This window comes from Colletes latitarsis, chromosome 7, assembly GCF_051014445.1.
Source record: "Colletes latitarsis isolate SP2378_abdomen chromosome 7, iyColLati1, whole genome shotgun sequence".
In the NCBI taxonomy this organism is placed as follows: Eukaryota; Metazoa; Arthropoda; class Insecta; order Hymenoptera; family Colletidae; genus Colletes; species Colletes latitarsis.
In genome coordinates, this window is record NC_135140.1 from 14,958,996 (window position 1) to 14,971,125 (window position 12,130).

Consider the following 12,130-nt stretch of genomic DNA (forward strand, 5'->3'; position numbering starts at 1 on the left):
AAGTATTGCCCATGAGGGCGAAGCTTTTATAAATAAATTAAATTGATAGTAATATTAAATTGTAAGTGCCTTCTAGCGGAGCAATTTTGAACTTCAATTTATACAATTTTTACGTCGAGTACAGATGTCTATATCCTACTGTTTCTTTAGTCATAACTTGAAAATCCCATTTTTTAAGTTATGTCATTTTTGTAGCCTTTGTGCAATATGTCTAAGACCATAAACTGGTATTCCCCTGTCTTGTCGTATTTTTTCATAGGTGGAGTGTTTCCAATGTCGTTTCTCGAGTCTAGAAATTTCTTCGCGTTCCCAGATTTCCCCTAACTGAAGTAAACATTGACGCCTTTTTTCTTACGTGGAATTGCCACGCTTTCTTCTCGTTGATTCCTATATTTGCCCAGGAATTCCCAGAATTTTATACATTGTAGTAAGTTATTTAATTTTAAATAATTAAAATTTATATAATTTAAGAGCTACATTAATTTACTAAGTTTTAATAAGTATTTTATTGACATAATATTTTGTGTATGAAATTATTGCTATTTGATATAAAGTATCTCTGACAATCAGTATACGAATATTTTTTCGAATACTTTACATTACTATAGATAAATTAAGACGTCTAATTATTCTCTTTTAAATTTAATTTAGTGTCCTCCAAATCCTAGTCTTCGTAAATAGATTATCAGCCTGAGGATTAAGTTATTATTTATTAAACACGTATGATTACGTTTATAACAATAAATTTAGATGCTTCTAACCTATAAACGACAAACCACACAAATCATTGTAAAATGACAATTCTCTAACAGTTATTTCCGAAGCATTTAACATTTATAACAGATTATCTAATATAAATATTTTTATTTTTTATAAGATTTAATTATTTATTAAAGTATGCATGACAAATGATATGAAATAAAAACCGTCAACCATTGTTAACAGATGTATGACATTTTAACTTTATATTGAGTTCAATGATAAAATTTTGTTAAAACATATTGTAGCATTTTGAGAATGGGTTCGAAATTTTGATACATTTAACAGATATTTTGCAAATTTGATTTAAATAATATCTATAGAAATATATTAAAATGAAATGAGATGAAGTAAAATACTGTTATTTAAAATGGTATTTCAAATAATGTTAATTCAAACGTGTCGAGTCTAATACTATATGTATATTTTATTCAGTTTTATTTAGGATTTGGTGACTTTCGTCCCCCCTCCCCTTCGGCACAAATCCGTGTCGTTCAGAGTATTTCAACATTTACGTATAAAATTAAATTCAAATTACCAAACTAAATACGAAATATACCATTTTGTCTTAAAAGCACAGATATTTATAAATATATCGATAAATTATGTCGCAGATTTTGATAAATTATGTCACCCGCGTGTAACTTTTTACAAAGTTCCTTCGTGCTAACTACGTATAAATTTTAAGTCATAATTAAAATATGTTAATTTCTGTTTTTTAAGAGATTTGTAATTATCGAAATAAAGCTTGATAGAATGGGACTGCATTATGAATAAATCTGGAAATGCAAGGAATGAAACTGAAGATCACAATTAATCTCTAGATCTATTCGAATAAACATGGCGATTTCATAAAAATGGGTTGACTTGTTATTGCAAGTGATTGTGATTTGAGTTATCAACATACGAAATGATTCTTACAACGTGTACGTTTGCACACATTAGTTAAAGCATTGGTAATGCGCAAGTCGCTTAATAAATATGCGATTTGTATTATCATTGTGTCCTTGTCGCGTAGGTGGGCGATTATCTCCATAAGTAGGACAATTTTGACAGGGAAACTTGGTTAGTTGGAATCGCGGAGACTAGAAGAATACCTCGTCTTTATGATCATCGATAACATGAAAGACTTCGAAAAGAGGAGATGCGTGAAATTAGGCCTCTGATGAACTGAAAGTGAATAAAATATAAGCCGAAGAAATGAGTTGGTTACGAAGTAGTCCGCTGAGAACTAGTTTCAGCAAGCAACGATCGAGAGACTCTCCGCCAAAAGACGCTGATCCATCAGCATGCTATGACAGCTTTTGTAAACACTGGCAACAAGCTCACGAAATCATCTTGCACACGTCTGTGAGTCGAAATTTTAATGTTTCAGTGCAATTAGAAAATATTTGATGCTGTGTAGGGTTATTGATAATTTCAATCGAATAATTCATTATATTTCTACAGCCACTTAAAGGAGTACCGAATCAAGATGATGTTCTCGGAGTTGTTAATCACATAGATCACATGATAACACTTTTAGTGTTAGAATTGCGAGATTCTTATTCTCATACCAATTACAGACAATCAACAACAGCAACACATTCTCCTTGTTTGGAATATTTACTAAGCGAAAACCTTCTTGTTAAACTATATGACTGGAGTATACATACTGGAAGGTAGACATTTTATAACACAAGAAGATTTAGTAATTATTTATAGACAGACTTTGTTGCTATAATGCAATTATGGGGGAATACAGTATTGCCCACTTAACTGTCCGCGGTTACCCCCACCTGTTCTCGGAAGCCAAGCGGCTACGAACATCGAGCGTGTCGAGTGTAACTTGACACCGGCCGTTATCGATACGTTATATATATGATTTCGGGTGCCAGCTATTGTATTTCACTCGCACTTATCTTCTTTCCTTATCTCCGTTGAATTCTGAGAAGTAACCATGCCCACATAAGTGACCGCGGCCGGTTCCTAGCGTGGGCACTACTGTACCATCCATTTTACTATTTTAGGACAATATTCTAGAAATGTTACATTCGGTGGTGTTCTCCCTTTAGTGTTATGCATTTAGTTATAAGCACTATAACATCAATTATATTTTGTTTCAAGATACGCGATATTGTTACAGATTTAATAATGCTGTACGTTTGGAACAATTAAAGCTTTATGAACTATTAGTATCGCATAATAGTATTCTTCTTGCTCATGAACCAGTTGCCAGGCCACTATTACGATTACTCGAGGATTGCGCGAACGATATTATGCCATTAGAAGTAGAAAAAAAATTGGTAGTGCTATTAAATCAATTGTGTGTTACTTTAATGCAAAATATGGCATTACTCGATCTGTTCTTTCATCCAACAGCAGTAGGGAAAAACAAGTTGGTAGAACATGTATATTATTTGTAAGATATGTGTGTAGAGATATTACATTCGAATATGTTACAGATTTATTATTTTTACACTGTTAATACCACACGTGCATAGAGAGGGTGGTGTAGGACAGCAAGCACGCGACGCCATGTTACTTTGTATGTCTCTGTCTAAAAAAAATGATGAAGTTGGAGTGTATATTGCAGATCATTCTAATATATGTCCTGTACGTAATATTAACAAAAAAGCTAAATGTAATTAATACACGCGCGATTCAGTTATTGATACAAATTTTATTTAATTAGGTATTAGCTACAGGTCTAAGTGGGCTGTATTCGCTATTGCCTAGAAAATTAGATATCGAAACGGATGATTGGCATAGATTGACGCCAGACGATGTTAATGATTTACCAGCATTGATGCACTTAATGAATTCTCTGGAGTTTTGTAATGCTGTTGCACAAGTTGCACATCCTTTGGTTCAAAAACAATTACTAGAATTTTTATATCATGGCTTTTTGGTACCTGTAATGGGTCCAGCTCTGTTGCAGGTGAGTAAGTATATACATATATTTTTGTATTGTAGTATCTTCAAAATGATAGTTTTTTTCTGGGTATTTTATAATTCAGTAAAAACATATGATCCTGTCATCTTATTAAAGATTTATAAGAGGATTTAGGACTGTGTATGTATAAATATTTTTTAATGCTATAATTATAAGGATCACTTATTAAAATATAGGTTTGCATTTTGTTTTTTATAATGTATTATAATATCATCGTTTTTACTTTAAATTTGTATGTGGTGAAAGAAGGTTTTTACAATATATTAATTAAACTATGAAATTCTATAAAATAATTTATTATTACTGTATTTATAGTTTTAAATTAAATTAAATATCGAATATCATACAATGAATACTTTCCAAACGTATAAATTAATTCCTTGAAACGTTTTGAATATACTAAATACATTAACATTCTTTTTATACTTTTTAATAAGTGTATTTATTATTGAAATAATTTGCTTAATGATCTCACTCTAACTTTCTGCCTATTTATTTAAAAATATCAAGTAGATAATTCTAATTTCACTAAGAAATTGTTGATTTTTCAAACAACTTTTACTTAGTACAGTTTATAGGCACATATTTGTCTAATATCTTAATTTAAACTTGTGTTACCAAATGCATATAGCATTGTCAGTATGGTGATGGTAGATCTAAACATTCGTGCCTAACGCTAATGACATTCAAATTATTTATGTTGTGGTGTGGTTGTTGGTGGCTATCTGGTGGCATTTTTATGGTGCTCAGGATTCTCTTGGTTTGACCATAGAACAACTAGATGCACAAGAACATTGGGTTAGTACAAAACACTTTAAGTAGCGTGAATTTAAATCAATGATTACAGTTTCAGTAAAGCATAAATCTAAAACTAATGTAAATGTTATATAAACATATTCGTGTATTAATTAAAAATATAAATGTTTTGAGCTTTAATGAGTAACGTTTTTAGACATAAAGTTTCTTATGTATACCTAAAATAATAACAAGTTGTTGATACAGATTTAAGCTTTTACTAAAACACTGTGCTTAAACGCATCACACGTTTTAAACATATGTCTCCTATACAACAACTTATAAACCACGTACATATAAATTGCATTTTTAAATATTATGTTTGATCGTTTTAAAGGGTAATATTTAGAATACATTATAGACGAAGATCACACTTATATTTTCGATTTTTCAAATTTCAAATGTGTGCATACCATTCATATTTGTATTTATTTAATAAATTAAGAGAATATGTGGTTTACAAGTTATAAATGTATCTTTATATGTACTTTTAATATATTCATTCGCAAATCGCTATGGCCTACAATCTTACCTGGTTTTTGTGTATGTTTCATACTTTCTATAATAAATAGTTGCTTCTTAAATTATAGATTATTGCCTTTTCTATTTTGTTAATGCTTACTCTTAGACATTTGTAATACACTTGAAAATAATCTAAAGTACTATTTTTTTTTTTAATTATTTTAATTGTTATGTTTCCTATATTTTAAATAAGATTTGTAAATGTTACTCTTTTTGACATTTATGTTGAATGGTAAAATTATAGTAATAACTATAATTATAAGATATTAAACGACTGTGCCTACCGAGAAAATGCATCGCTTTTAACTTTCATTTATTATCTGTAAAATTGGTCATAAAATATTTATGTTTAATTATCGTATTGTCCGTTATTCTGAAGTCGTGTTTATTTTTAACTAAATTAATTAACTTATTACATTACTGTGTTTCTGTGGAGATTAATGTCCTTCTTTTACCACGAAGTAAAATTTTAATATTATATTGTATTAATATCTAAATATAAGAATTCCAAATCATGATTCTAGTATGCGCTGCATAGTAAGTTCTCAACTTATGCGGTTAATTCGTTCTAAAGTTTTTCGCATAAGTCGAAAATTTACTGTATTAATAACTGCTTATTTATTAATTAAACATTTCTAACGTATTATCGTGCGTTCTTTAAGAATTTAGATTACTTTAAAAACCAAGTATTTGGTCGAAGAAGATAACAATTTAACGTATATTTATACAAAGTTATAGATGACTAAGCTTTTAACGTTACAGACAACTGTGGAAGAGTTAGTTGCAGCAACAGCATATTTTGACCTCTTTCTTCGATCCGTAACCGATCCTGGTCTTTTGCGATCGCTTGTTAGATTTTTACTCGAAGATAATTATGATGAGTGCAGAATATTGGACAGTCTTATTCAAAGGATATCTTCCAGATCGCGGGTATATTTTTAGTATTTGCCATTTGTTGACAATTAACTAGACTTTAAGCAAAATTGGCCCATGAGTAATAGATTATTATCTCTTGTAGTTTTTGATCGTTTGTTCTTGTTCTGTATGTATTCGTAATTTGTAAAAGTTTAAAAAAATGTTTCAAATAAACTTAACACATTTAGCGCTATGTCGGCCCTTGGAGATCGACAGTATTAAATTTAAAAAATAATAATTTATAATTCATACAGTATAAACAAATATGTTTAACATATTTATGATAATATTATTCTGTTTAAATAATTCATTAATTCGATCGTAACATTTTTGTGTTTTAGTTGTGCATAGTAACTCTGGCGCTATTTGAAACATTGGTCAATTTAAACTGTGAAGACGTTATGTTAGAATTATGCTTAGGCGCGTTGAGTCCCTGTTCCCACGTAATGCTTTCTCAGCGTAGAAGGCTAAGGGACATAGATCCATTTGGACGCGCGGCTGAAAAATTCTTATCTCTGATGCCAAATTGTTGTTCGCCACTTGCGTCCATGAATTCGCAATTCAATTCTTTACCTAATAACGTGGCGCAAGAAAAACATTCGAACGCCACGTCCGAACCTTTGAAATCGTTGCCTGCGTCCATAAATTACGGTGCCAGATCGTCGGATAGTTTATATGGAAATTATCATGCGTATTTATGCGATGCTCGACAAAAAATAAGAGCTTGCCGAACCGCGTGTTCCAACTGGTCGTATCAATACTATGGAGAATTGCCTAAAAATAGTACGACTAGCAGCGCAACAACATTGATAGATGATAATGTATTGCTAGATAAGCCTAAAAAAAAATCCGATTCAACCAAGGCTTTGTCGTTAGAAACGTTAAAGCGATCGACGCTTGCCAATGAAATTAGCGAAAATTTATCGATGGATAATATGTTACTTAATATTCAGACCTTATTAGATGGGAAAGAATTACATGCGGTAGAGAAAGATGTAAAGACAGAATCCCTCGCGGTAACAGGAATAGAATTATCGTTGGAAGAACAAGTGAAATTAGATGCAGATATTGCTGAATTATTGAGCGAAGACATTGGAATATTAGAGTCTATTAAGGAAGTTTCATTAATAGATAAAAAGGAACCTGATAGTGGTATCGACGATTCAAATACCGCCATGAACTCGCTGCTATCGTTAGGGGAAAGTAGTGGGTACGAAAGTTTCGCATTTAAGGGTTCGTCGGAGTCAACTCCAGATAACGAACCTAGCGAAGATCGAATAAGCGAACACGAAAAACTAGGCATTGAATCAAACAAAGAACATGATATATTTCTTCATAATATTATGGAATCGAGTTCGATCACACCAGAAGATTCAACGGCAAATAAACAAAGTAAAGACGGCTATCGTCAAGATGTATTTAATGGACAGCCGAATGTCGGCATATTTTTGGACGTTCTTTTACGAAAGCTTGAATGTATGACAAGTAATAATTTATATGTTAATTTACATTTAACCGGACTTATCAGTAGACTGGCAATTTACCCTCAGCCTTTATTACAATCGTTTCTTTTAAATCATTCCCTGGTGTTTCAACCCAGTATTAGATCACTGTTCCAGGTTCGTAATCGCATAAATACTTTCAGTACAAGAGTGTCGTATACAGTAAGTCCTCCAAGTTTTTTAACATTTTTTTAGAGTAAAAGAAACTTCAACTTAAGAATGTGAAAGTCAAAGTTAAAGTTATTATAATCCAAAGATTAATAATGTTTCGGCCAGGTGTCCTAATATTTATGAGCAGCACACGTACAAAATATCTATAAGAATATAAATGAAAACAGTGTTGTGTATCTCGAGGACTTACTGTACATTGTTTACTATTTTAAAATATGATTCTGTTTTCTGCAGGTACTTGCATCGTTAAAACATAAAATAGATCAGTATCTTTCTCAGCATAACAATGTGGATGCATTGGTAGAACAAGCACGATTATTTTTGATTAGTCGTGAAGATAAATTAGTGAATGCAAGAAAAAATGCATTAGAGGCTGCTGCCCACTCTGTGCCTGTTAAAAGAAATTCTTTAAGTGGGGAGTCATTCTCGAGAGGTATAACTTGTTATTATTTTTATCATTTTCATATAATTTATCCTGTTTCGTATTAATACTTCATTCATATTCATATACAATTACATTAGTTAATATCATGTTACTTTTAACGTTTGCCGCACGCTCTGGAAGTATTCAAACAATGTAGGTACACTCATAAAAATTTAGGCCTAAGTAACGAATAAATAGTAGATTTCAAGACTATACTTAAAGAATTACATTTTCAGGCGAAAGCAAAAGATGGAGTTTAACGTCATCTTTTACACAAATGCTTCGAAGGTCGAGTGGTAGCTCTGGTTCAAGTAGTTTAATTGGTACTATTAATCAACCAACTGGTATGTCGGAAAATCAGTTAGAAGCTATTGGGCATGGTTCCGGATACCGGTAAGTAATTTTCCATTATTCCCTCGGTTTTAAAAGAAAATTACTATTTACACTGTCAAATTACTGTGTTTAAGCCTTCTGCGATACTTCATAACGTTTTCGTTAAAAATTTCGTAATTCACGGATATAAGTTTGTCTAGATAAATGTTATTCTTATTCTTGAGTTTGTTGTGGACTGTAGCTCCATGGGTTCTCTCTTTCGTTCGTTGTACGTTGCACCGTGTAGTGTTGTTTGTACATCTTTTTGTGTTTGTCTGTCATCTTTGTATGTCAAGTGTCGCGCTTTATATGCTAGTGCAAGAAGCCAGGTGCGCTGGTACTTCCTGCATTTCGCGCTCGTGAGCGGGCCCTTTATGACGGCTATTATGATATTTCGTTTACATTAACACTAAAGCCATTTACGATAATGGCTTGTAGCGTTAATGTAAACGCCGAATTGCTGTTGTAAATGAAACGGCATGTTTCGCGACGCAACACTTTGAAAAATTATAATGATAGAATCAAATTCGTAATTTATTAGGTATTATACGAAAACGTCCTGGGAATCCCCAAACGAAGTAAGTCCAGTACAAAATGTGGTCTTATGTGCAGTTATATTAGACGAATGGTTAAAAGAGTTGGCCGCTATTACACAGGAACATGCCATTATGTCTTTTACACATAGCCTGGAGTTTAAAATTTAATATGTAAGATGACTCAAGATCACAAATTAAAATTCAGTTGACGATAGGATAATTCTATTGAAAAAACACTTTCCCCTTTTGCAGGGTTTTAATAAATAAATATGTGATATACTGCTAGATTTATAAATAATAGAAATAATCATACTATAGTGTTTAGAATGATTATCTTGATTTATTGTCCGATAAAATATAATAATATTCACAGTATGTTGCTGCATATACAAAAATTATAACTCTATTTTATCTTGCAAATATACAAACGATAAATTAAGTAGTTAACACAAAATGTTGTGGATATATTTGTGTTTCTGTTAATGTTATCGATTAGGAACAGAAATTACATTACGTTAACATTGTGTTAACGGAAGAGTATAATATACGAACTTTTATTTTATAGGCGATATTAAAGTACTAATTAATATTTAAACATAATCGGCCGAATCTTATTGCGAAGACTGACATTTAGAGCAATTTCCCATATGATATTTACATACTACATTATTACAGAATTTAATTATTTTTTATTACAGATATAACAAATCGAATTTATTAATAAATTTATTTGTAATTATATTTGAATCTGTGCAGCAATTCAATACCGAAAATAGTTAAAAAAAATATGTATTAATTAAAAAAGTGCCAATTTACTGCTTTAATAAGCTATATTATATTTGACATTTTGGAAATTGTTCCAAATGTTTTTCACAACTTAACAATCAAATAATTTCTATAACAAATTAGTTTTATAAAAGAAACGAGTAATATATGTATATAGGCATATAAAATTTCCAAATTTTACACTTGATAAAGGTGCATAATATAAAATAATTAACAAGCCTGTTTTTATTATTTGTACTTAATTTATTATGTGAGCAAACTCATGCAATTACCAATTAATGTACATACAGAAGTATATTTTAAAAATTTAATAGCACAATATTTCATATAGATGGAAATTTATACCTCAAATCATGAATTTTTAAGTAATTGTTGCTAAAAATGAGCACGTCAATCTAAGTTGACAGATATTAATAATATACAGTATATTTAATGATAATTTTGTTAAATATATTTATTGTGATTGTTACTACTGTCATATTGGATAAAGTGTAAAATACCATTTCATTATATGCTTTTATATTAATGATATAATATTAATTGTCCAATTTGTTTTTCATCGTTTACAGTTTATATTGTAAAGCACACAAAATAAAGCATTGCAACTACCTGTACAATGGTATGGCAAACTAAAAAGTAGTTAATACTTGCCAATATTGCAATCTTATTGCACAAATATAAAATGCTTGCCTATATGTACATGAATTACATATCAAAGTTTAATTATTAATACGTGAAATAATTCAGCTCAATTTTTGTTAATAATCATTGATATGAGTGCAATTTTTAATATATTATGAGAATTAAGATGCAATTTAATAACAGTGAACATACAAAATGTATATCAGAAAACATCGTGACTATGTATTGCGTTTATCTTTGTAGAATGACATATTTTTTGATCACTTTAAAATTTGTATTTAGTATAAAATACTTGCCGTAATGTGATATTAAACTAGGCTCCTCGTAAATTGTCTTTATTAAAATATTTTAGCTTTATTTTTGTTTTAAAGATATTGAATTCGTATGAAGGATTTTCTTCATAATGTTGAAGATAATAGTGTTAGATCAAATACTATCATCAAATTTATGTAACTTAATAATTGCTTGCAGCGTTTGAATATAATGCATGTTGCGATGATATTATTTTTTTTTAATTTTATTAACAAGTCCCAATATTATCTTAACATCGACAACAATTTGTCAAATTTATTTATATAGATATTTCAAAACGTAATTTATACATCGCGGTACAGAATTTTGTTAATTCGTATATTTCATCAGAAACATGCAGTATTTTCAAACAAATTTATATGCTTGGTGTTTTATTACAAATAATATAATTTAATATTTATTATTAATATAACATTTACTTTACTGTTATGTTTAATGTTGTTGATAAATTTAAAGAATACAATAGTCTATTGTAATTATTCAAAGATTCAGATCATCCAAGAATTGCATATACATTTTTATATATTTAAGTAATAATTTTCGTCCAATAACTAAATTTATTACTTCAATTATTTCGAAAAATTTTCTAAAGAAAATGTAAATTGTATACTATAAATGATAAGAGTATGGAATAATTAAATTTTATCGTTATATCAAAAGTAATATAATTCTACGTTTGATCAAAGCTATAGAATTGCATTTCTGTTTAATGTAAAAATCTACTATATTTTGTTGTAGAATAATATACTGCAATTTGTTACAGAGTAATTATGTAATTACGTTTATAATAATTATGAAACGAGTTCTTGAATGAGTGCATCAAAAATTGACTTACTTCTACATAATTAGATAGTTGTCACGATTATTCAATTGAGTTGCAAAATTTACTGTATATACATACAAATTTTGAATATAATGTTATCTATCTGAATTGTACATTGTAAATTTAATATAAAATAGAGCGTATATTATCGTGTTATATTGAAAATGTTTTAATAAAAAGCAATATACAAAAATGTAATTATTATAATTTGTGTAAATTAAATTTTACTCTATCCTACCAACTTTGATCCTTCTAATTTAAAAATCCTAGTATTCTAATGTTTTGTCTATAGAATTTGCACATATAATTTATGATTAATATTTTGGATATATATTTATTTATATAATATTAATATATTTATGATGTATCATATTTATGATTTTCATATTATAATTTGAACCAATGTTAAGAACATCATTATCCTTATTAGTAGAAATTTTACATATAATAAACAGTTTATGGCCGTTCAGGTGTGACAAAAATAAACCTTTTGCACCCGCGCCAGGAACAGCCCTGTTTACTAATATAGTACAGTACGCCTGTTTAAGGGTTAATTTGTCTAACATAAAACTATATTTTTAATACTAATACATGAAAACGCCGGTTAAGAAGAATTTAATATTCTAAAAGTTAATG

The 12,130-nt window shown here is 29.5% G+C and overlaps 1 protein-coding gene across 6 annotated transcripts; it reads left to right on the top strand.

Moving 5' to 3' along the window:
• The first annotated feature begins 359 nt into the window (after window positions 1-359).
• On the top strand, window positions 360-11,625 carry LOC143343577 (FHIP family protein AGAP011705). 6 transcript variants are annotated; one of them, XM_076768594.1, is made up of 12 exons: window positions 360-427; window positions 1,515-2,109; window positions 2,209-2,420; window positions 2,885-3,136; window positions 3,204-3,354; window positions 3,434-3,679; window positions 4,445-4,492; window positions 5,774-5,941; window positions 6,268-7,545; window positions 7,834-8,032; window positions 8,260-8,416; window positions 8,937-11,625. In XM_076768594.1, exons 2-12 carry the CDS (start codon window positions 1,960-1,962, stop codon window positions 9,097-9,099), a joined length of 3,024 nt encoding a protein of 1,007 aa, XP_076624709.1. In that variant the 5' UTR covers window positions 360-427; window positions 1,515-1,959; the 3' UTR covers window positions 9,100-11,625. The 6 variants fall into 6 exon arrangements, with proteins under 6 accessions (XP_076624709.1, XP_076624708.1, XP_076624712.1 ...); XM_076768593.1 differs by having other exon boundaries at window positions 406-427; window positions 1,483-2,109; XM_076768597.1 differs by lacking the exon at window positions 360-427 and having other exon boundaries at window positions 1,424-2,109; window positions 8,937-9,102; window positions 9,184-11,625.
• The last annotated feature ends 505 nt before the right edge of the window (window positions 11,626-12,130 follow it).